The 26,666-nt window shown below is 43.3% G+C and overlaps 1 protein-coding gene across 2 annotated transcripts in view; it reads left to right on the forward strand.

The window, feature by feature from the left end:
• Positions 1-26,666, forward strand: part of SMCHD1 (structural maintenance of chromosomes flexible hinge domain containing 1) — a 735,404-nt gene that overhangs the window by 306,147 nt on the left and 402,591 nt on the right. For both annotated transcript variants that reach the window (XM_030213010.1, XM_030213015.1), the window contains exon 24: positions 3,791-3,925. In XM_030213010.1, the coding sequence (XP_030068870.1) occupies positions 3,791-3,925 (135 nt within the window). The remainder of the gene's footprint in view (positions 1-3,790; positions 3,926-26,666) is intronic.

Genomic DNA, 26,666 nt, shown 5'->3' on the forward strand with positions numbered 1-26,666 from the left:
CAGAACCATGATTCTGATCACGCCGTACTGGCCACGGCAGATTTGCTTCCCTTTTCTTCTGGAGTTATCCTCTGAAGAACCATGGCGTTTAAAGTGTTTTCTGACTCTCCTTATTCAGAATGAGGGGTCACTTCTACATCCCAACCTCCAGTCTCTGGCTCTCACAGCTTGCATGTTGAGAGCCTAGAATTTGCTTCCTTAGATCTCTCGAAGGGTATCTCCCGTGTCTTACTGGCTTCCAGGAAAGACTCCACTAAGAGGTGTTTGTGTTAACTCTTTTAAATGGAGGAGGTTTGTCATCTGGTGTGAGAGCAAGGCCTTAGTTCCCTTACTTGCCGTACACAGACCCTGCTTGAATACCTTCTACACTTATCAGAATCTGGTCTCAAGACCAACTCCGTAAGGGTTCACCTTAGTGCAATTAGTGCTTATCAACATGTAGAAGGTAAGCCCATCTTACTATACTAAGTTTCATTGCAACAGAGTAGTCCTCTGCACCATAAGTTCCTGCTGAAGGTGGTGTCGGAGTTCCATCTGAACCAGTTGATTGTCTTGCTGACATTCTTTTCCCGACCTCATACCCATCCTGGTGAAAGCAGCTTGCACACCTTGTATTCCAAGAGAGCATTGGCCTACTACATGGAGCAGACCAGGCCCCATATATAGTTCACCCAGCTTTTTGTTTCTTTTGATCCCATCGGGGAAACTCACCATTTCAATTTGTTTGGCAGATTGCATTTCCTTCACTTATGCCCAGGCTGGGCTGGCCTTGAAGGATCATGTCACAGCTCATAATGTCAGAGCCATGGCTGCATTGATAGCCCACTTAGTCAGCCTCCATTGAAGAAATTTGCAAGGCTGCAACGTGGTCTTCAGTCCACACATTCACACCACACTACTGTCTTGAGCAGGATAAACAACACAACAGTTTGTTCAGCAGACAGTGTTGCAGAATCTGTTTGGGGTCTAGAATCTAACTCCACCCTCCCTGTTTTATTCTGTTCCAGGCTGCACTCTTATTCAGATTGTATATAGTTTCAGGTTAATCTGTGTTATGTCCTCGCTGTTGCGAGGCCCAGTTGACCAGTGTTGGTTGTTTTCAGTGAGCCTGGATGCTAGGGATTCCCCACTTGTGAGAAGATAGAAGCCTGATTGTCCTTGGAGAAAACGAAGATACTTACCTGTAGCAGGTATTCTCTGAGGACAGCAGGCTTCATATTCTCACAATACCTCCCACCTCCCCTTGGAATTGTCTCCTTGGTTATTTTTACTTTATTTTTGCTTTAGTATTAAACTGAGGAGACCATGTTCACGCGACAGGCGGGAAGGCACTCAGGCATGAGTGGTGGAGTGCAACTCTCGCTCCACAAAGCTCTCTTTTTAGCTTTAGCAAAATGCTGGACCGGGTGACGTGAATCGGTGTCACCCACTTGTGAGAATATGAAGCCTGCTGTCCTCGGAGAATACCTGCTACAGGTATCTTCACTTTGCAGTAATTTGCCTGTCAACGCACTCACAATAGTGTGCTTTTTAATTTTTTGTTTTTTAATGTTTTAGAAGCTGGAATGTCATAGGCAGGGAAGTGTTATCCAACTAACTTGTTCTGATTAGCACATGCTTCTGGATAATGTAGACTTAATGTGGGAGCTTTTAAAAACCCCTAAATAAGAGGCATCAAGCGCTCCTGTGTTATTTTATAGCAAGTCCCGGGGGCTAGTGGAAAAATTAGAATAGAACCTGCAAAAACCAAATTTGAAAAAGCCTCAATATACAGCTTAGAAAAAGGGCTGCTCTATTTATAATACTTAGTTCAAGGTATTGTTGTTGTATTTCTTCATTCTTAGTTGATTATAGCCCAGTCATATGGTGCCTTGAGAAAGCCAGTCATCTAAATTTAAAAAAAAATTATCTGGTGTCATTTGATTCTTGAATGATGATCTCAAGACAATTAAAGGTCAATAATGCACTCTTCTGTATTTTGGATTTTCTTTAGCCATAGCACAGACTTTGCTTTTGTTAAGATGATAAATGAGTCGTTTTTCAGTGAAAAGTAAAACTCTTCCTGCAGATGTTACTGTTTTAGAATTTTTAATATCATTGTGCTTTTTATTTTATAGACTTATTGGCATGTCACAGCTTCTTTTGTGTAGTGCTTTATGTTTTGGTTTTCTATCTTTAGGTGTATATGAATTTTAAATGTTTTTTAAAATCTAATTAGTGATTCTTTTAGAGTACAGGAAATTGATGTTCATTAGTGTTTTCATGCCAGAGTTACTATTGTATATTTTTCTATTGGTGTATGTTTGTTCTACATAAAAAGGCAAAAAAAAAAAAAAAAACCTGAACAGAGGATACAAGACAAGCGAGAGAGATTATTGGGAGAAGTGTTTTGTTCTTGTTTTTTTTCTTGTTTTTCTGGTGTTTACCAATTAGTGTTTTTTTTTTTTTTTTTGCATTCGGGGTGTTCTATCTGTGTTTATCAGAAGGTCTAATTATGTCGTACTAGGGATGAGATGGTGGTGCAGAACATTTCATTGTTTAATTCTCAATTAAAGGTGGGGTGTTATCTAATTTAATTTTATAATGATGCCTGAAGTAGATCTTTAAGAAGGTACCAAGTTCTTTCCTTTTCCACCAAGGGAATAAAATATATTCCTTCCTTTGCATAAAAGGGCTTTGTGCTCTCAAATTATGAATATGGATTAGAGCCAGGAAAGGAGATCTCATGGTTGTTGGCAAAAGGTTGACTATTATCTCTGCAATATCTAGATAAAGATTTTTCATATCCAAGTTTTTGGTAGCAGCACTAAAAAGTTTTTTCCAAAAAATGCTATACATTATTAACTTCATTTTATTCCATCTGTGCTGGTGGAGAAAAATCCATTAGTGGCCCCATTGAGAAACGCTTACGTAGAGAATGTGGTATGTTTCTCTTTGTAACGATCATAACACTGGTTTTTAAATTACTGGTAACAGGCGATTACAGATTATGAGATTAATAGGTTCTGAGGAAGATTATAGACATGCAGAGATGGAGAAGACAAACAGACTGGCAGTGGGGGTAAGATAGGTAGAAAAATTGGAGGAGACCCATATAAACTTCAAGAGGATTTTAGAGCAGTGGCTGAGATGAGGAGATATTGGGAGATGAGCAGTGTGTGCGCTTTAACACAGTAGTTGTTCAGGGAGTGAAAGTATTTTTGAAGAAATGGAGGGCAAGCCTGCATAGTGCCCTAGAGCAGTGTGTGCTCTGTAACATATTAGTTAAGGGAGTAGAAGTGGAGGGCAAGCTTCAGCATTCACCGTTAGGTTTTTATTTAAACTCATGAAGGACGAACTTACAACAGGTTTCATTTGTTGCTGCTCTGCTAGTTTGTTTGTAACATTTAGGTGGTCATTTGCTAATGGCTATCGTGCACGCTATCAGCTGCAGGGTCCAAGGAAATAACAAAATGCCCTGCGACAGACAGTGCAGATTAATTATTAGTGTATGACACTTTGTATTTAGGTACATTTTCCATAATTTTCTTCTGATACATTTGTAATTGTTTTAATTTTGTTTGTTTTGCTTATAATTGTTCTATTTATACTGTCTAGTTTTATGCTACTTGGAATAATGAATAAAATTTGAATAAATGAAATGCATGTTCTGTAGGTTTATGTCGGTCAATTTTCTTCTCATTTGGGTCATAATTTGCAAGCACAATCTTACTCTTGGGATTATATTGCTTTATTTTTCTTATGTATATCCACTATAAAATATATTACAAACTGTCTTTTGTGAATTCAGTTTTTAGGTGCTCAGAGCCTCCCATACTACACGGTGGATTGCAGTAATACTGGAACAGGAATCTTACAAGGCCCAGTGGTGCATGTACAAAGCCTAAAGAAGGACCAAACAATTAAAGCAAATTTTGAAATACCTGTAAGTAATGTATTTCATAGTTATGCAACAAAATGAAGCATAAAGTTTTTGCTGCAGGTTTTTTTTCTGCTTTTTCACAGGTATGATGTTAGTCCGTTCAAAACGTATCTCTTGCATTGATTGTCACATGCATGATTATTCCTCAGTTGGTGAGAGGTTATGTGTGTGCGCTCAGTGTAAAGAGCTTCTTGCTCTCAAAGAACGAGTACAATCTTTTCAGACTAAAGTAGCAGATTTGGAGAAACTGAGGCAGACATAGAGGTGTATAGAGACCTACAGGGACACCATCAGTCTGGCAGCCCCTTATTTACCCTAGAGGAAGGAGGTCACTTAAAAGGAAAGCTTCATTCTGGAGAATCAGAATGTGATCCTGTAGCCAGGATCTGCCTTCCAACGGTTGCACTATCCTCTCATACCGAGTATAGATTTCCAGTGGCTTTTACCCAGGAGGAAAGGGTTAGGATGGAGTTTTAGTTGGCAATTCAATCATTAGATGTGTAGGCAGTTGGGTGGCTGGTGGATGTGAGGACCACTTGGTCACTTGACTGGTGTGAAGGTGGCAGACCTTACACATCACCTACATAAGATTTTAAACAGTGCTAGGTAGAAGCCAGCTGTCTTGGTACATGTGGGTATCAGCAACATAGGAAAATATGAGAGGGAGATTCTGGAAGCTAAATTTAGGCTCCTAGGTAGGAGTTTGAAATTCAGGTCCCACAGGGTAGCATTTTCAGAAATACCGCTTGTTCCACACACAGGATCCAAGAGGCAAGCAGAGCTCTGAACTCTCAATGTGTGGTTGAGATAATGATGTAGGGATGGGGGATTTAGATTTGTTAGGAACTGGGAAAGGGAAGGCTGCTCAAAAAGGATGAATTCCACCTTAACCAGGAAGAAAGGCTGCTGGTGCTAACATTTATATTTCAACAGTTTTTATTGATGGCTCAGCATGTTATATATGAATATACATTTCGACGTAAGACTGTGTAATTAACATAACATACTTTTATGAAGAAATCATTAATTTCTGTTATCTAGGTTTTTCCCCCCCCCACATTTTCTCCCCCCCTAAACCTTTGTGCCTGTGAACATAATATTTATATCCTTGTTGTTACATGGACTTCTAAATAAAATACTGAATTCAAATAATAACTCTTGTTGTGTATTGCTGATTAGTAGCCTATCCTGATCTACAGAAACAGCAGATCACATACATGTCCGCTTAATATTGCGGCAATAACCTCTTGTATACCAGGGTTAAATAATAGTGCAAAACAACCGTCTATGTTATGCTTTAGAAGCTTTCTCCCCCCTATGCCCCCCACCCCTTCCCCCTCCTTCTCAAGTTGGTATACTTTATTAACTTTATTAACTTCAAGATGACCTGAGCCTCAGTCATCTAAAACCTTCCCTGAAATGAGAATTAACCGTGATATATATTGAAACTCATTAAACAAATGTCAGGTAGGATCCTGATAATCAGGGCCCCATCCAGCCTTTAACCTACCTAACCAAATCTCTTTTCCTTATTCCCCCAAATTCCCCCCCTCCCCTCCCTTCCCCTCCCTGCGCATTGCTTATAGTCAAATTCCCTTCACTGGTCCCAGGGAAGTCTATTCAAAATATGGCTTCTCGCCTTAGGTGATATAGTGTTTATATATGCCCCCCATATTGCTAGAAACCTCCGCTGCCTTCCCGGCGACAGTCCCGCCCCTCTAGACTCCCATGTCAGCAGTTCCTGGAGTCTATTCCTCCAGTGCCAAAAGGAGGGTGGGCAATCATCAGTCCAGTGGAGTAAGATGCATTTTTTCCCCAATATGCAGGCCTTGCTAAGAAACAATTTCTCTCCCCTCGTGGTTCCCATCCAGAGTCTAGGCATACTGAATATAGCTCTTTCAAATGTTATACTGATTGTGCGCCCCAACACCCTTGTCAAGTATCTACCAATTGCCGCCCAGAATGATGATATTGACCTACATTGCCAGATCCCATGGAATAAGTTTGCCTCCAACCTAAGACATTTCCTACAGTTCTGTGTGGTCAAGACTCCTGCTCTAAAAGCTTGTCTCTGAGAGAAATAAGCCCTATGGATAGTGCGAAAGTGACACTCCTGTAATTCTGCACTGTGAACTATGGCTACCCCACTCTGAAGAGCTGACGATATTAACTGTGTAGAGATGTTTCTGCCTGACTCTATGCTCCATCTATTTGCTACCTCTGTCAGGTCCCGTTCCATTGCAAGCCTACCTAATTTATTGTAAAACCAGGACACTGAGATTTGCCCCGCTGCATCTCCTTCTAATAATTCTCTTAATTGTCTCCCAAACCGTGGGTGTAGACTATCTGGTGGGAGGGTGTTCACATAGTGAGATAACTGCCTGTACGCCAGCCAAGCAGCCGTTTTCTGCTCACACTTCTCCAAGAAGTCAGTGTACGAGAGTAAGGATCCATCTTCCCTTACCAGCTCGTCCATCGAATGGATTCCCTTATTCTCTAATAGTCGGAAAATCCTATTTTCATCTCCGGGCCTGAATGAAACATTCCCCCTCAAAGGTAACCACACACTTCCTCTACTATCCTGCCCCCAATACATGAGCACCGTTTTCCACACATGTCTCATTGACTTTAACAGCACACTTCCTCTTACTTTTTCTGGTAAATCTCTCCTTGGAGAATGTATCAAGGATACCAGGTGCCAAGGCCTGAAGAGGTCTCGCTCAAGTTCCACATGTGTATAGGTATCTGAATCCATCAACCAATCTCTCAAGTGTCTTAACAGGCACGCCTGGTTATACTTTCGGATGTCTGGGAGTCCTAAGCCACCCATCTTTTGTGCCCCTAATAAGTATTTCCATCTCACTTTAGATTTTCTACCCCCCCCCCCCCCCCCGCAGAATTTCATCACTAATTTCCTAAGGGTTTCTAAATCTTTTTTGAGTAGCCACAGAGGAAGGGTTTGTAGAAGATAAAGCCATCTAGGGAAGACCATCATTCTGAACAAATGCAATCGTCCCAACAAAGTTAATGGCAAATTAGCCCAGTTCATCAGTTGCTCCTTTGTCTCCCGGAGGAACCGTTGCACATTAATTTCATATAACTTTGTCGGGCTCATCGCCAGCTGGATTCCTAGATATTTAAATGAGTCGTTTGCCCACTGCAATGGGAATTCCGCTCCCCACAACCTCCGCAAATCGTCTGAACTAGCCAACGCTTCTGATTTTAAAAGATTTAATCGGAAACCAGAGAAGTCCCCATATTCCGCCAGACTCTCCATCAGGTAGGGCAGGGAATCTCTAGGTTCAGTTAGCAATACCAATAGGTCATCTGCAAACGCAGCTGTTTTAAAGAGAAAGTCCCCTACATGTACCCCCTTCACATCGGGATTAAGCTGCAGTTCCCGCAGCAGTGGGTCCAGAGTTAAAACAAAAAGTAAGGGGGAGAGAGGGCACCCCTGTCTAGTTCCTCTTCTAATCTTGAATCTATCTGAAGTTATACCATTTGCGTATACACAGGCCTCAGGGTCTTCATACAATGTTTGCACAGCTTCATTAAACCAGCCTTCTATCCCGTAAGCCTTTAATATACCAAACATGAAGCCCCAATCCACTCTGTCAAACGCTTTTTCAGCGTCAAAGCTGATGAGTAAAGCTGGGTGTCCTTCCAATCCGATTGTCTCCAAAGCCGCCAGGATCCGTCTTATATTTTTGGCTATAACCCTTCCCCGAGTAAACCCCACTTGGGGCTCAGCTACTAAGGATGGTAATACTCTTGCCAGTCTGTTTGCCAATATCTTGGCCAAAAGTTTGACCTCGGTGTTAATTAGGGATATGGGACGGTAAGATTCTGGTTGATCTTCAGGTTTACCTGGCTTCCTTAATACTATAATCTGTGCTGTGTTCAAATGTCTCGGGAGGGCTCTTTGTTGGACAGATTCCTGAAAGACCTCTGTCAGGACCGGACCAATATCGTCCTGTAATAATTTATAAAACTCATTGCGGAGCCCGTCAGGACCCGGCGCCTTTCCCAGAGCACTTTGCTTAATTACCCATGCCACTTCCTCTGTGTCTATTGGGGCACTCAGCTGTGATAATTCTTCACTCGTTACTCTAGGAAGCTCTATGCTATTCAGATAAACGTCACTATCTACCAACTGAGATTGCTGTGACTCATATAGTTTAGCAAAAAATTCCCGAAACACTTTGTTGATTGCCTTATCATCATTCACACGCTTCCCTTTAGAATCCACCAGAGTGGCTATCTTACTCCGACCCGTACTACCCTTTGCTAATCTAGCCAGGAGAGTGCTACCTTTATTCGCGAACTTATAAAGCTGATATTTATAGTACGCCCATGATTTCTTGGCCTCTAAATGTATTAACTCGTTTAATGTTTGTTGGGTTTCCAATAATTGCTTCTTTATTCGCAATGAATGACTCACTCCATATTGCTGTCGTAGGACAGTCACTTGTTTTTCTAGACGTAAAAGCTCTCGCCTCCTCACTCTCTTTTGGTGACTCACATATGAAATGATTTCTCCCCTGAGCACCACCTTTGCTGTCTCCCAGAACAGGGTTACATTTGATCTGTGTTGTTCATTATCTATTTTATATTGTTGCCACTTGGAGAGTAAGAATGGAGTGAAGTTTCTATCTCTATATAGGTGCGATGGGAATCTCCAACCGCTCTCCATTTGCCCAGAACGCCCTCCCTGAAGGCTTAACTCTACCCAGGCATGATCGGATATCATTATGGGCCCTATTTTTGTGTTTTCAACCTGCGTGAAAAGTTCTCTTGATAGTAGCAGATAATCTATTCTAGATAGTGTGGAGTGGGCCCTTGACATGTGTGTGAAGTCCTTCTCCAAAGGATTTAGTGTTCGCCACCCATCCACCAGACCCAATGCTGACCCTAATAGGTTCACCCCTCTCACTATCTTTGTTAATTCTCTATCAGTAGGGTTGGATCTATCCATTTGAGGATCTGCCACATCGTTAAGGTCTGCTCCTAATACTATCGGAATATCACCCATGTCCAATATCTGTCTGATCACCTTTGTATAAAATGTTCGATCAAAGGTGTTTGGGGCATAAAGATTGCACAATAGCATAGGTTGGCGCTCAAGGATTACCGAGGCCAGAGCATATCTGCCCTCTGGGTCCACAATGACCTTCTTTATCTCTAAGTGCAGACCCTTCTTGAATAAAATTACTACACCCCCCTTCCTTCCTTTTGCTGGAGCTTCTACAAGATTGCCCACCCACCATCTTTTAAGCTTGGCATGTTCCATCGCGGAAAGGTGTGTCTCCTGCAAGAAGGCAACGGAGGTCCCCCTGTCTCTAAGTACTTTCAAGATTTTATGCCTCTTTATTGGGGAGTGAATCCCTCCAACATTCCAAGTAGTAAATTTTAAGCTAGGCATATTAACCTACCCCTAATCTCTCCCTATGGACAATGCTCTCTAGTGTCTTTCTTCTCTTATTTGTGAGAGGGCGTCCCAGCCTCCGCCCCCCCTCCAGACTTGAATGTTCCAAATTCTCAGTTTTACCCCTATCCAGTGCTTCTACAAATTGTGCGCAATGCCCTCCCCCCAAAAAACCCTCCCAACTCCCCAAACTCCCATCTCCCCCCTCCTTCCCTTTTTTCCCCAGTCCTCCCATTCGGTTCCCCGAATCCATTCCGTTCTGGACTTGGAGCTACCCACCCTTTCATTTACAAATCACCCAATCCCTCCTCCGCTAGTCGGATCCGTCCCCTCCCTCCATTCCTTTAAACATAACATTGTCCCTCAGAAATCATTCAAGCATGCCTCCTCTCAGCCACTCTTCAGACTTCTCTCTGCCACTACAAAGTCTAGTATATAGCCCAAAAAACAAAAAACATTAGTTGTTGTAATGGAAAGTACGCTCTCTACTTAAGTTATGCTAAGTAACCTCTTCCGTGGCATTCAGTCATTCGTTCTATACCAATTGGTATATACCCCTGTAGATATCCCACTGTGGTCCATCTCGGTCCATATGGACTCTACCTGTACTAGAGTTATGATCTTCATCTAGGTTCTCTGTTATATAGGCCACAGCAGGGCACAACCTTTTACATTTCAGGTGGCCTTAAACCTATCACCTTACCCCCCTCACTCCACTCATCCCTTCAATCCTCCATTCATTCAAACGCTCCCTCAGCCATCCTGCCATTCATTATCTTGTCCAATATGTATATAATACTCATCAAATAGTTGACCTACTGATCTCAGTTAATAGTTACATGTTTTTAAGTACTGCAGCTTGTCGACTGTATTGTCCCGACCATGTAATGTTCACTCATTAGACTCTTTTCAGTTGTTAGTATCCTCCTTCATATATGCTCTCTGCTGCAGCTGCAATCCATCTTCAGTGCACATAGGGTTTAGTTCCACTCATCCCATGTCCTGAAAAATTACTACTGCCAAACAGGTGCCAAGCAGGTGATTTTACATCCACTTCAAAATCAAATCACCTCGATTTCCACAAGGTATATCTGTCTTTCTTTATGATATTACTTATGTGGGTTGCTGTCTGTCGTCCTGCAACTTATTCACATAGATTTTCGCTTCCTCCACGCGATCAAAAAGGACCACTTTACCTCCATCTTGAATTCTCAGTCTTGCCGGGTAAAGGAGGCTAAAACGGCAATTCATCTCAAACAGTTTTGAACAGAGTGGTACAAAAGCCTTTCTCGCGGTCGATACCTTAGCTGAGTAATCCTGAAAACATAGGATTTTTTGGTTTTGGTATTGCAAATGTTTCCCGCCACGCAGCGCTTGTATTATTTTCATTTTATGAGCATAGTTGAGCGTTTTAAAGATTACTGTTCTGGGCCGATCTCCTCCTGCTTGCCGCTGCCCCAACCGATGTGCTCGCTCCACCTTGAAGTCGCCAGCCAATTCTGGGAGCGCTGCTGCCTGCGGGATCCAAGTTTCTAGAAAGTTCTGCAGATCTTTGTCAGGCAAGGCCTCTGGGAGACCGACCAGGCGTAAGTTGTTCCGCCTCGATCGGTTCTCCAGATCGTCGATTTTTTCTTCTAAGTCCTGTACCCGTTTGGACAACTTTGGGTGTTCGGTAGTTATGCTCTTTAATTCATCCTCCACCGTCCCAAGCCGCTGCTGCGCCGCTTGTATGTCCGCCATCATGGACACGTGCCTCTCCTCCATGCTATCTAATTTATCAATGATTTTTTGCATCTTAGTGTCCATAGCATGTTCTACCGCCGCTTTTACTTCTGTGATTATTTCCGCGGTCCATAGTGAACTCGGTGTAGGGGACGGCGGCGAAGTTTTCTCCGCCATTTTGGTGTCCACAGCCCGCCCTTTTTCGCGGCTTTCTTTTCGTGTCGATTTCGTTGCCATTCACTCTCTTTCCGTCTCCTCACCACTTTCTTCGTATACAGGGACGTTTTATATATATTATTATGTTCTTGGGCTAGGCTTAGGTGCTGAATATAGTGCCGATTTCTTGGGTGCTCCGGAGCAGCGATATTTCCCCTCTTCACTCCTCCATAGCCCAACCGGAAGTCCTCTGGTGCTAACATTTAAAAAGGAGATAGGACAGCTTTTAAACTAGAATGGAGGAGGGGAGGAGCCAACAGTTGCTTAGGAACGCATCGTTCGGAGTGAGATATCAATGAAGAACATTATCAGAAACACAGGGATATTATAGAATCCTGATAGTGAGGTTGCAACAAACGTAAAAGATAGGGCCCTTTAAGAGGAGAGCAGAGTAAGGATGGCAAATTATCATAAGAACATAAGGATAGCCATACTGGGTCAGACCAGTGGTCCATCTAACCCAATATCCTGCTTCCAACAGTGGCCAATCCAGGTCACAAGTATCTGGCAGAAACCCAATTAGTAGCAACATTCCATGCTAACAATCCCAGGGCAAACAGTGGCTTCCCCCATTTGCATCTCAATAACAGGCTATGTATGGACTTTAGAAACATGCCCAAATCTTTTTTTTTTTAAATCCAACATACGTTAACCGCTGTTACCACATTCTCCAGCAATGAGTCCCATGTAATTTCATTGAGTGTCCCCTGGCCTTTGTATTTTTTGAAAGAGTGAAAAATTAATTCACTTCTATCCGTTTTACACTACTCAGGATTTTATAGACCTCAATCATATCCCACCTCAGCCGTCTCTTTTCCAAGCTGAAGAATCCTAACCACTTTAGCCTTTCCTCATATAGGAGGAGTTCCATCTTCTTTATCATTCTGATCTCTCTTCTTTGAACCTTCTCTAATTCTGCTATATCTTTTTTGTGGTACTGCGACCAGAACAGAATGCAGTATTCAGGGTGAGATCATGCCATGAAGCGATACAGAGGCATTACAATATTTTTGGTCTTATTTTGCATCTCTTTCCTAATAATTCCTAGCATCCTCTTTCCTTTCCTTAGATCTTTTTCTTGAGTGCTAAGGTGGACCCTAGCATCAGGTAACTATGATTCAGATTATTCTTCCCAATATGCATCACTTTGAATTTGTCCACATTAAATTTCATCTGGATGCTCAGTCTTTGTTTCCTATGGTCTTCCTGCAATTTTTCTCTGCAACACTTCACTATTCACCATCCTCCATTGAGAAAAATGTCCATTTAACCTGTTTTCTGTCCAGTGAACAATTCCTAATCCACAGAAGGACATTGCCTCCTATCCCATGGTTTTTTAATTTTCTCAGCAGTCTCTCATGAGGAACTTTGTCAAAAGCTTTCTGCAAATCTAGATACACTACATGAACCGGCTCGCCATTATTCACATTTTTATTTACACCTTCAAAGAAATGAAGCAGATTAGTGAGGGAAGACTTCCCTTGGCTGAACCCATGGTGACTCTGTCCTATTAAACCATGTATGTTCTCTTTTGTATTTTTCAAACATTTTTAAATAAAAGTAACTTAAGATTTACATTGGTTCACCTAACAGAATTGAGTCAGATCTGATGCATGCCTGTTTTCACACTGATCCGGGTATGTATTTTTTCTTATATCTCTCTATATATAAAACGCACCTCCAACGTTCTATGAAGCCTCTTTTAGCCAGAAGTGAAGGGGGTGAGATCCCATTGTGTCTGCCCCGCCCACGCGTCAAACGTGATGACGTCGAGGGCGGAGCAATGACACTCAACCAATCGCTTCGCTCGGCAGCGAAGCGTCAGGGAAGGAGGCGGCGCTCTCGACGTCTAGCCTTCCCTTCGCTGTGTTCCGCCTTCTTCTGACGTCAAGGATGACGTCAAAAGAAGGCGGAACACAGCGAAGGGAAACCTAGACGTCGGGAGCGCCGCCTCCTTCCCTGACGCTTCGCTGCCGGAACCGCCACGGGGTAAATTTTAAAAGAAGAGAAAAAAAAAAAAAAAACCCCGATGCATGGATGCGAAGGGGGGGGGGCATGGATGCGAAGGGGGGGAGGAGAAGAGGGCGGGCCAGGCTGGGACATGGGAGAGAGAGGAGCATGGATGCGAGGGGGGGGGGGTCATGGAAGGGAGAGAGGGGACTTGCTGGAAAAGGATGAATGGAGGGGGCAGGGGACAGAGGAGCATGGATTGCAGGGCAGGCCTCAGGCACAGAGGGGAAATGCTGGAAAGGGATGAATGGAGGGGGCAGGGGACAGAGTAACATGGATGGCCATGGATTAGGACGGCAGGGCTCAGGGAAAGGGGAATTGCTGGATAGGGATGAATGGAGAGGACAGATGGGCATGGATGGATATGGATTGCAGGGCAGGCCTCAGGCAGAGAGGGGAAATGCTGGATAGGGAAAAATGGAGGGGCAAGGTGACAGAGGAGCATGGATGGGCATGGATTGGAAGAGCAGGACTCAGGGAGAGGGGAATTGCTGGATAGGGATGAATGGAGGGGACAGATGGCCATGGATGGATACGGATTGCAGGGCAGGCCTCAGGCAGAGAGGGGAAATGCTGGATAGGGAAAAATGGAGGGGCCAGGTGACAGAGGAGCATGGATGGGCATGGATTGGAACAGCAGGACTCAGGGAGAGGGGAATTGCTGGATAGGGATGAATGGAGGGGACAGATGGGCATGGATGGATATGGATTGCAGGGCAGGCCTCAGGCAGAGAGGGGAAATGCTGGAAAGGGATGAATGGAGAGGGCAGGAGACAGAGTAACATGGATGGCCATGGATTGGGAGGGCAGGGCTCAGGGAAAGGGGAATTGCTGGATAGGGATGAATGAATGGGACAGATGGGCATGGATGGATATGGATTGCAGGACAGGCCTCAGGCAGAGAGGGGAATGCTGGATAGGGATGAATGGAGGGGGCAGGTGACAGAGTAACATGGATGGCCATGGATTGGAACGGCAGGGCTCAGGGAAAGGGGAATTGCTGGATACGGATGAATGGAGGGGACAGATGGCCATGGATGGATATGGATTGCAGGGCAGGCCTCACGCACAGAGGGGAAATGCTGGAAAGGGATGAATGGAGGGGGCAGGGGACAGAGTAACATGGATGGCCATGGATTGGGAGGGCAGGGCTCAGGGAAAGGGGAATTGCTGGATAGGGATGAATGAAGGGGACAGATGGGCATGGATGGATATGGATTGCAGGACAGGCCTCAGGCACAGAGGGGAAATGCTGGAAAGGGATGAATGGAGGGGGCAGGGGACAGAGGAGCATGGATGGCCACACACACACACTCTCTATCACACTGTGTCTCACATACACACTTGCACACACTCTCTCACAAACACACTCACACCCAGACTCACTCTCTCACACACTCACACTTTCACTCTGACTCTCAAACATTCACTCTCACATACACTCTCCCAAACATACATACTCCGAGGAAAACCTTGCTAGCGCCCGTTTCATTTGTGTCAGAAACGGGCCTTTTTTACTAGTATATTTATATTTCCTTTTTGCCCAAGTACATTTTTGTAAATTATATGTATTATTTATGTATTTTTGGATTGTTTAATATATGATATCATGTTGAGATTTGTGTTTTTAGCTGGTTGGTGAAGTTTTTGCTGCTTCTGTTTTATATGTTGTTTTCATTGTTATGTTGCTTCACTTTATCTTATTTATGTAGTTAGTAACATTGTGTTTTATATTTTATTAGTTATTTTAGCCTAGTGGAGTAGCCAGTAGGAAATATTTTGGTGGGCCTGTAGGCAGGTTGGGTGGAGCATGCATTTCCTCTTCCCTTCTCCCCCACCCCCCAACCATGAACTTTAGAAATTAAAAACTTTAGCTGGTGAAGATCCCTAGCCTACTGACCCCTGTTTAGAAAGCACAGCAGTCAAAGTCAGCTCGCCATGCCAGTGACATGGCATCGGCACCACAGGCACGCTCACTTCTCATGCATTAGAACTGAGTATGCCCACGGTACTGGTATTAGCAGTTTGGAGCACCACCACTGACTGCCATGGTTTTCTAACTGAGAGTTCAACGGACTGTGGATGTCTTGAATTGGTGGGAGCTTGGAGATCCTTGGTAGCTATGTGAATGATGCACCTAGGGTTACCAAATTTTTGAAAGATAAAACCTGATGTGAGGGTAGTAGTACAGGATTCAGTTGGTGTACAAATAGCAGATATCAGGGCCAGCACTTGTGAGGGGGGGGGGGGGGGGGGGGGAGGGGAGAGTTGGTACCAGAGCCTCTGGGCCTGCAAACCAGAGAGGGCAGGGGTCCCCTCTCAAATTTCTGACTTGGGTCCTGGCCCAGTCTAACACCAGCTTTGTACATTCCAAAAAGTGACATATTCCAATCACTAAATAGAAAATAACATTTTTCTACCTTTGTTGTCTGTTATTTTTCTAATCTCGTTGTCACAGTCTCTGGTTTCTGCATTCCTCTGTTTTCTCTTCTCTTAACATTTTTCCTAGTATCCTCTGTCCATTTGACCTTTCTTCTCTCTCCATGTCCTCCATCCATCTCTCTTTAGATTGTAAGCTCTTTGAGCAGGGACTGTCCTTTATGTTAAATTGTACAGCGCTGCGTAACCCTAGTAGCGCTTTAGAAATGTTAAATAGTAGTAGTAGTAGTCTTCTGTGTCCATATCTTTATCCTCCCTCTGTGTCCTTGCTCTTATCCTCCCCCATGTCCAGCACCTCACCTTTGTGACCCTGCTCTTCCCTGTGGCCATATTCTCCCTCTATTCCTTACCTCATGTCCAACATGTCCTGCATCCTGTCCTTCCTTGTGTGCAGAATCTTCTCCCATTCTTTCACTCATGCCCATCATCCCCTCTCTGTGTCCAGTCCTTCCTGCATCCATTCTTTCCCCCTCCCGCATCCATTCTTCCCCCCCCCCCCAATTCCTTCCCTCATCACCAGCATGCCCTGTGTCCTATCTCTCCATGTGTCTAGAATTTTCCCCTAAGCCTTCCCTTATCCAGCAACCCTTGTGAGCATTCATTCTGGGTATCCAAAATCTTCCACCATTCTTCGTTCTTAACCAGCATGCCCTCTCTATGGCCTGTTCCTCCCTGTGTCCACCCCCTCCATACATAAGTACATAAGTAATGCCACACTGGGAAAAGACCAAGGGTCCATCGAGCCCAGCATCCTGTCCACGACAGCGGCCAATCCAGGCCAAGGGCACCTGGCAAGCTTCCCAAACGTATAAACATTCTATACATGTTATTCCTGGAATTGTGGATTTTTCCCAAGTCCATTTAGTAGTGGTTTATGGACTTGTCCTTTAGGAAACCGTCTAACCCCTTTTTAAACTCTGTCAAGCTAACACCGCCTTCACCATGTTCTCCAGCAACGAATTGCAGAGTTTAATTATGCGTTGGGTGAAGAAAAATTTTCTCCGATTTGTTTTAAATTTCCTACACTGTAGTTTCATTGCATGCCCCCCTAGTCCTAGTATTTTTGGAAAGCATGAACAGATGCTTCACATCCACCTGTTCCACTCCACTCATTATTTTATATACCTCTATCATGTCTCCCCTCAGTCGTCTCTTCTCCAAGCAGAAAAGCCCTAGCCTCCTTAGTCTTTCTTCATAGGGAAGTCGTCCCATCCCCGCTATCATTTTAGTCGCCCTTTGCTGCACCTTTTCCAATTCTGCTATATCTTTCTTGAGATGCGGCGACCAGAATTGAGCACAATACTCAAGTTGCGGTCGCACCATGGAGCGATATAATGGCATTATGACATCCTCACACCTGTTTTCCATACCTTTCCTAATAATACCCAACATTCTATTCGCTTTCCTAGCCGCAGCAGCACACTGAGCAGAAGGTTTCAGTGTATTATCGACGACAACACCCAGATCCCTTTCTTGGTCCCTAACTCCTAACGTGGAACCTTGCATGACGTAGCTGTAATTCGGGCTCTTTTTTCCCCACATGCATCACCTTGCATTTGCTCACATTAAACGTCATCTGCCATTTAGCTTCCCAGTCTCGTAAGGTCCTTCTGTAATTTTTCACAATCCTGTCGCGAGTTAACGACTTTGAATAAGTTTGTGTCATCAGCAAATTTAATTACCTCGCTAGTTACTCCCATCTCTAAATCATTTATAAATATATTAAAAAGCAGCGGTCCTAGCATAGACCCCTGAGGAACCCCACTAACTACCCTTCTCCGTTGTGAATACTGCCCATTTAACCCCACTCTCTGTTTCCTATCCTTCAACCCGTTTTTAATCCACAATAGGACATTTCCTCCTATCCCATGACCCTCCAATTTCCTCAGTAGCCTTTCATGAGGTACCTTGTCAAACGCCTTTTGAAAATCCAGATACACAATATCAACAGGCTTCCCTTTGTCCACATGTTTGTTTACTCCTTCAAAGAATTGAAGTAAATTGGTCAGGCAAGATTTCCCCACACTAAAGCCTTGCTGATTTGGTCTCAGTAATCCATGTCCTTGGATGTGCTCTGTAATTTTGTTTTTAATAATAGCCTCTACCATTTTCCCCGGCACCGACGTCAGATTCACCGGTCTATAATTTCCCGGATCTCCCCTGGAACCTTTTTTAAAAATCGGCTTCCTTCTCTTGTGAGCAGCATTCCTTCCCTATATCCCTGATCCCCAATTCAGTATCTTCTCTATTTTCTGTCCTCTGTGTCCTTTTTCCTCACCCCCAATCCAGCATATCTTCTATTTTTCTGTCCTCCTCCTTGTCCTTCCTTATTCCCCATTTTCCCTTCTTGTTCTCTGGCACTCTCAAGTCTTCCTGTCCCCTACTGAGACTGGAGGTGGGAGGGAGGTACTTAAGGTCGAGGGCCTGCGGGGGGGGGGGGGGGGGAGAAGAAGTGGAGCCATTTCAGAGGTGCCAGAGAGGGGCTCAGAGAGCTGCTAATGACTCTGCAAAATTATGCAATAGTCAGCTAGGGCCTTTGTAACTGTCTTATGTGGGCCCCATCTGAATATCAGCCAGGACCCGCATAAGCTCTGGCAGCCAATGCAGGACCATTTAGCCCTGGATATTCAGTGCTGGGGCCTGCACGTGGCCTGGTACTGAATATTGGGGGCTAATCAACTCGGCGACGATCAGTGTTTAAAAAAATGCTTTCTGTCACTTGCTGAATATTGACCGGACAATGTTTATTTTCAATCATGTACATTTTGAACATATGAGATATTTGCCCACCATAGTAGAATAGACTAGGGCTGTGAATAACATAAATAACTCACTTTGTAGAGCAGGAGGTATGGTGATGTTATGCGTATCTTTGCCTCTAATGGATTGGAAAATTCTTGCACCAAATGTCCCAAAGCCCACTTCACCTGCATCACTCCTCACAGAAGAATGATAACGTGCTGTGGAACTTGTAGGATGGCAATAACTCTTGTAAATGTTTGCCTCTGCTATAAGCAGTCACTAATCTAGCATTGCAGAAACAGCAGTGCTGCCCTTAAGGATCCCCAGGATAGGAGAATGGAGAGCCTGTTGAAACACAGTTTTGATCTCTCCACTATGGTGCTGCAGGCTTCCGTGTAGGGGAGCCTGTTGGCCAGGGTATATTTTCACTGGGCTTAGCAGCTTCTGGATGCCCCTTTCCAGATCAGAGGGCCATGGATAAGGAAGTGGCTAAGTTGAAGATGAGTTTTTCCTTTTAGACGGATGCTTTGTACTATCTTTTGAGAGCTTCGGCAAAGAATATGGCACTCTTGGTGGTGGCCCGAAGAGCCCTGTGGCTTGGGGGCTGGGTGGATGATGTGGCTTCCAAATCTAAGCTTTGTATTCATCCCTTTAAATGCTTTTCGGGGAGCAGTTAGAGAAGTTAGTGTGTGGTCTTAGGGATCCCAATGGTCCTTGGCTGTAAGAGAATAAACTCTGGAGTGCAGGCACGGGCATTCTGCAAGGGGACATTTTTGTGAAGTTAGGTAATACTGACTTGGCAGGCTCAGTGGGCCTTAGAAAAGTCATTTTTTTTTCAGAGATCCCTGTCTGTTCAGGGAGACAATCAAGGGGGGCAGGGACTCTAGTGCATGAGCCTCTGGTCAGATTATAAATTTTCAATAAAGGTGTTTGGGTCCAGCTTCTGGTTGCAGTAGGCACTTGATTAAAAGATGTTTTACTAAAGGAGAACCCAGATTATTTCTGATCAGTGGGTACTTGAGCTCATTTGTGACAGGTATGTATTAATTAATTAGGATTTATTAACTACCTTTATGAAGAGATTCACCCAAGGCGGTGTATAGCAGGTATAGTTTAACATAAAACTTACAATTTTGTTAACAGTAGTAAAATGAACAAGTAAAGACATGTTGAAAAAGGAAAACTTGAAAACAGCAAATTGAGACCTAATAATAGGACTACCTTGAAACAGAATAAAACCGAGATATAATACAATGCAAGCATATAGTGATGGAATATCTAGTAAGCACACAATTAGAACATTCAAATAACATTGCTATGATACTAATTCTTTTTGACAGTACAGCTTACCGTATAGCTGAGGGGCCAAGTGTAAATATATATATGGGGACAAGATGCATGGTACAGGCAGTTGGGATAAATAAATGGGTGGCTAAAGTAAAAGCAAGTTCTTTGTACAATTAAATATTCAGTGTACCTGAATGTAACTCACCTTGAGCTACTACTGAAAAAGGTGTGAGCAAAATATAAATAAATAAAATCAAGATATAAGGAACAGGTCTAAGTTACCATGCGTGTAGCAAGCTAGTCCAGGTGCAGATTGGGTATATAGTCAGTCACCCTATGTATTAAAGGCTTGGAAGAAAAGCCAGGCTTTTACCTGCTTCCTGAAGTAGTAGTAGTCTCGAGTTATATATAGCCCCTCTGGGAGTTAATTCCAGAGCATGGGGCTACTCCTGAGAAGGCTCGCTGGCGGGTATCACTTCATACAATTTCTTTTGATGAGGGGACAGATAGTGATGATCCTTCAGAGGATCTTAGAGGTCTCAAAGGTGTGTAGAGTAAGGTGTAGAATAAGGTAACTTATTCTTTAAGTACTCTGGCACATTTTGCTGAGGGCCTTAAAAATCAAACAGAGTTTTAAATTTAGCCCTGTAAGGTACTGATAGCCAGTGTAGTATTTGCAGGAAGGGTGTGATGTGGTCATGCCGTTTGCAGCCTTGTATCAGTCATGCTGCTGCATTCTGAATTGGAGCTGATACAAACTCTCTTTGGTTTGACCAATATACAGGGCATTACAATAGTCCAGTCGTGCTTGGTGTTATCTTTGGAGTTTGAGCAACCCTTGCCGAAATGTTTGTGGAGTCACCCTGCTGTTCCCAGCAGAAAGCGAGAGCGGTCCAGGACACGCTGCATAGGCTGATCAAGTTGCATGCAGTTGTTTGTGCCTTAGTGCATGCAAGGCAAGGGCAGTTATTCCATCTATTTTGTGGTGCCCAAAAAGGAGGGCACTTTTCATCCAATTTTGGACCTCAGGTGGGTGATTTTGCATGGAGATTCTGCGCTAGGTCATTGTTGCTATCCAGAGTTGGGAGTTTCTCACTTCCTTGGATCTCACAGAGGCATACCTGCATATTCCCATAGAGTGCACCAGTGGTTCCTCCATTTTGCTGTCTTGAGGCAGCATTTTCAGTTTTGCATGCTAACATTTGAAAAGGTTTCAGGGAGCAGGTGTGAGTCCAAGGTCATGATGGTGGTTGCAGCGGCCTTGTGCAAGGAGGGGATCCTGGTACACCCCTGTGTGGACTATTGGTTGATCAGGGAAAAGTCTTCCAGGAGAGCGAGCAGAACAATTCTTGCTTGGTCCACTTTCTCCAGCAGCTGGGCTGGATTATCGGTCTTTCCATGAGTCGTCTTACTCCGTCACAAACTCTGGAATACCTGGGAGTCCATTTCAAGATTGGGTAGAGTTTGTCTACATCTGGAATGGTTCCACAAACTGGAGAGACAAATATGTCATCATCTTTCTGTTCATGCTCCTCGAGCGTGGATTATCTGCAGGTGTTGGGGATCCACAGAGGTATTTCTGGAGGTGGTCTCAAGGGCTAGGGCTCACATGTGGCTCCTGAAGTTGGTGTTTCTGCTACGTTGGTCTCCTCAGAACGATGCCGTGAAGAAACAAATGCCGCTTAGAGGAGAAGGGTGTTGCACCCTCCAGTAAAGACTGCAGAAGAACAATATGAAAAGAGGCATGAGCTTGGAGCCTCCAACATCAATCTTGGTCATGGCAGATACAAGTCTTGAGGGCTGAGGGGCCCAGGGGTGTTGTTTGAAGAAAGTGCAGTGGTCAATCAACAGGCTGGAGACCAGAACCAGCCATCGTGCCCTGGCGGCCTTTCAGCAGTTGCTCAAAGGAAAGGTCATAAGAGTGCTGTCCAACAACACCAGAGTCATAGCCTGTGTCAATTGACAGGGTAGCATAAGAAGCCGCCAGACTTCTCGAATAGGTGGAACTTCATCTGTTGGACTTTTCGGAGGCTCATTAGTGGACACAGACAACGAGCAGGTGGATTTTATAAGCAGGCACTCATTGGATTCTGGGGCACGGTCCTTAGTTCAGAAAGCCTTCCTACAGGTGGTTCACCATTGGGGTTGTTCACAGCTGGACTTGATGGCGATGGCACACAGTGCTCAAGTTCCTCAATTTTTTTTTCTGTCGTCGGAGGGAAGCACAATAAAAAATGATGATGTCCTGATTATTCCCTCACCGGGGGATTTCCCATTGTATGTGTTTGCTCCCTGGCCACTAGTGGGTCAAAATATTCAGCAAATGTTGCATCCCGGCCTAGTAATCCTGATTGTGCCAGATTCACCCGGAAGGCCTTGATACAGAGATCTGATGTGCCTGACTGTGGATGGCCCACTGCATCTTTGATGGACTCCTAGATGATTTCTAATATGATGGTGTCACATAAGCTTTCTACCTCTTTGGCATATGTGCGGATTTAGCATATTTTTGAGGCTTGGTTTCATGATAGATGTTTGGTGCCTTTCTGAGCATTAGTGGTGGAGTTCTTGGATTTTTCTCCAGGATGTTGGGAATAGGGGGCTCTTTGGCTTCCTTGATCGTGCAGCTGGTTGCTTTGGCTCATTTTGACAGCGAGATTTAGGGTAAGTCCTTGGCTTTTCTCCTAGATGTGTTCTGTTTTCTTAGGGTTGTGAAGCTTACATGGTATGCCACCCCCCCCCCCCCCCCCCCCCCCCCCCCCACTCCCCCATCACCCTTCGGTGCTGACATTGGATTTGAATCTGGTTTTGGAGATGTTGGTGTCCTCTCCTTTTGAGCCACTGTCAGCTGCCATTCTAAAGAACTTGTCTTTGAAGACAGCTTTCTTGGTTACCGTGGCCTCAGTGCAAAGGATCTCAGAGGTGCAGGCCTTGTTGGCTTTCAAGGATAAGGTTACCTTGTTCACAGTTCTTCCTTTGTGCCCAAGGTGTGTCAGTTTTTTTTTAATAATAACATCCAATAGGGAAAATTCTATTTGTAAACACAAAGTACTATTATTAAACCAAATATCACTGTACTCTCTGTTAATTTATTAATACTTTTAATTCAAACTGTATAAACCTTTTGATAAAAAATAGTTTTACACATATAAACACAAAACCCGTGTAACATGCAACACATATCCCCCACCAGTGCTTATAACGTTACTGGAGCTTCTTATTTAATTAAGCATATACATACATCCTCTGCTAAGATATTCTAAATATATCAATATAGCCTTGATGATTATTCGTAGTCCATAATCCATATCATACTTATATTGTCCACTCTATCTTTGAGGTATATAGATGCCAGGTGAAATATATATATACCAAGAGCTTTGTATGGGAAGACCCCTTTCAAAGTACTCTTTAATCTTTTGTCTTTTGTCTTTTCAATCCATCCAGTATAGAAGCTTCCAGTGCTAGAAGCACCTATGGCTCATCTTTATTCCACCTTGTTCTCTCATTCAAATCACATTTCCTTCTTCGGTTCTCAATGCGAGTTCGCATTTCGCTCTCAGCTTCATCAGGAGAACCACAGTCAACACCCTAGACGAACACATATAAACCTATATAACATAACACCACACACTCCTCTACAATCCTTATCAAAAAAAAAATATATAACAACCATCATTCATCTATTAATATCAAAAACAAGTAATTGGCAACTTACCCAGCGGGCTAATTTCCCGGTCTGGGCCAACAGGAAATGACGACATTCAGCTCTTGAGCGGAGTCTGGATGTCGCATATATATACCACATCCAGCCCCGCCTCCTAACTACCGACTAGTTCAAATCCATTCCACCTCTAAATTTAATCCCAGAGGGATAACAGTTTTCCACTGATAAATAAAGCGTTGTTCAATGTTAAATAAGATTTCACTCACATTGCCACCCCGATTCTCCACGGGAACCTGTAGCAATGCTATGCACTTTATATCTTCTATAGTATGTTTGTGTTCCTTCCAATGAACAACCAAAGGGGCATCATCCCTCATATTCCTGATATTGCTGATATGTTCCGCTAATCTGATCTTCAATTTCCTTTTTGTGTGTCCAATATAATATTTTTTACACGGGCAAATTATACAGTAAACTACCCGTTCACTATTGCAATTCGTAACAGATCGAAGATAAAAATATTTATTTTGAAAACCTGGTATATCTAAAACATTCGTGGACATCGCGTATTTACAATACACACAGTTGTTACATGGGGAATGATGTCCCCCAGATTTGTTCCTGCGAGGACGTTTCACCAACTCACCTAAATTTAATTTACGACTATATGCCATTTTTGGGTGTTCTTTGAACACTGGATGAATACTTAAAATGTGCCAAAACTTATGAATTATTTGTCCGATCATTGGAGCCCTGCGGGAAAACGGAAGAACACAAGCAATTGGTTTAACCTTTGATTTCTGTTTTGGGATAAAAAGCCAATCCCTCTGGGCATATCGGGCCCGTTTGTAAGCCCGTTTAAGTACTGATAGTGGGTACCCTCGTTGGAGAAATCTCTCTGTCATATTATAAGCCTGATTTTTAAATTCTTCTAAAGAAGAACATAACCTACGTAATCTCAAATATTGTCCAACAGGGACCCCTTTTCTTAACGCTGTATGATGGAAACTTGAATAATGTAACAGGGTATTTCTATCAGTACTTTTCCTATAAATGGAAGTCGATAAGTCATCATAATTCGTTTTACTAATTTTAATGTCCAAAAATTCCATGACCTCCCTGGAAATTCGCGCCGTAAATTGAACACATGGATCGGCCCTATTCAGATATTTTATAAATTTACCCAATTCTTCTTCCGAGCCTTTCCAGAACAATATTACATCGTCTATATACCGACGCCATAGCACGATATGTTCGTGCCATGGGGAAGGATAGACGTATTGCTCTTCAAATCTTGTCATATATAGGCAAGCTAATGAGGGAGCAACAGTAGCGCCCATAGCTATACCTCTCTTTTGGCGATAAAACATCTTTTCAAATTGAAAATAATTAAACCCAATGACCCAAAAGAGAAGCTGGCGAAAAGCTAATCTCTTTTCATTAGGGATGTCACACCGTTCCAGATAGGCACCAGCTACTTCAACAACTCCATCTTGGGGTAAATTTGTGTACAGGGCTACTACGTCAAGGCCCACCAAAAAGGTAGTATCCCTAACTAGCCCTTGATCTTTAATCTGATCCAAAGTATGAATAAAATCTGTAGAGTCACGGACATATGAGGCCGCTGTACTAACCCAAGGTTGAAGATACTTATCAACTAATTTTGAAAGAGGTTCTAGTACAGAATCTCTGGTACATACTATCGGGCGTCCCGGGGGGTCCACCATGGATTTGTGAACTTTTGGAACAAAATATATATAAGGGATTTTCGGATTAGGGTGGCAAAGGAATTGTTGTTCTCTTACCGAGAATATCCCATTCATCACTGCCCTTCCTACATACCCAGTTATCAAATTTTGTAGATATCCAGTAGGATCATAGGATAAGCTATCATAGAATTCCCTTTGTTGTAGCTGACGCAACCCTTCTTTTATATACTTTTGTTTATCTAAAATCACTGTGGAACCTCCCTTATCCGCTCGTATTATTATAATTTGCTCATTATTTGCCAGCTGTTGAATACTCAAATATTGATTCAGAGAGAGGTTATACCTGAATGGTATCTTAACCGTCTCCATCCTTTCTAATTCTCTCAACACTAATTTTTGAAATGCCATTATAGATGGATCAGGGGGACCAGGCGGGGACCAACGGGACTTCACTCCTGTGCGTGGTAAAAAACCACCCTCTTCATTTTTGGCTTGAGGGGCATCGAAATATAACCGTAATTTTAACTCTCTAAAAAAATTATACAGCCCTTGTCTGGTGGAAAATGCATCATAAGTCGAGTAAGGGACAAAAGACAGTCCTTTATTTAATACTGCAATCTGATGACGCGAAAGGGCATAATTAGATAAGTTAATTATCGTATTTATTTCTTGATCTTGCGTCCTCTCGTGCTGCTTTTGTTTGTCGTCGATTTGACTACATCTGTTGGTTCCTGAGTCTGTGGCAATAGCCGTAAAAAAGATTCAGGTAAAAGATTGTCAGTATCTAAACCCCCAATGGGCCCTGTCTCCCTTTGTTGTTCTTTTCCCCTTTTAAAATTTTCTTCTCCTGAGGAATCACTTGATGACATTTTAAATTGAACCTTTCTGCTAGACCCTCGGCCCCTCCGTGTTCTACTTCTCTTATCCATCCATCCGTACACATAACCTTTTGTATAATCGTACTCATCTCGTTTATATTTCGACACTTTTAATTCTCGTTGTTGATTTCGATATTGGTCTACTCTGGAACTGTGTTCCTCCCATTGTTTATCAAAGACCGATTTCTCATATGCCAACTTAATAGTTTCAATTTTTTCATTTAACTCCTGTTGTAACTTAGCTATTTCCTCTTGGAGGACATTGATAGTCAACAACATTAAATCTAAAGAGCATCTGGTGATTACGGAGTTCCATTGTGCCACATACTGCTCATTACCTAAGAATCGTGGTTCTTTATTAATGCGTAGTCCCCGTGGGACCCTTTGTGCATGGCAATATTCAATCAGAGCAGCGGAATGTAACTCCGTTCTCACCAGCGCTTTATGCGTTCTTAAAATTTCCTCCCACCCACATGTTTGTAATTGGTGGGGATCAGAAAATAAACGTGTACCACCTAATAATTCAGAAATTTTATCCTCTGAAAGCCCAGACTTAGAATCCCACTGGGCAGTTGCCATATTCCCATACATGTATCACTAATAACATCCAATAGGGAAAATTCTATTTGTAAACACAAAGTACTATTAT

The sequence above is a fragment of the Microcaecilia unicolor genome, chromosome 1 (assembly GCF_901765095.1).
Source record: "Microcaecilia unicolor chromosome 1, aMicUni1.1, whole genome shotgun sequence".
Lineage (NCBI taxonomy): Eukaryota > Metazoa > Chordata > Amphibia > Gymnophiona > Siphonopidae > Microcaecilia > Microcaecilia unicolor.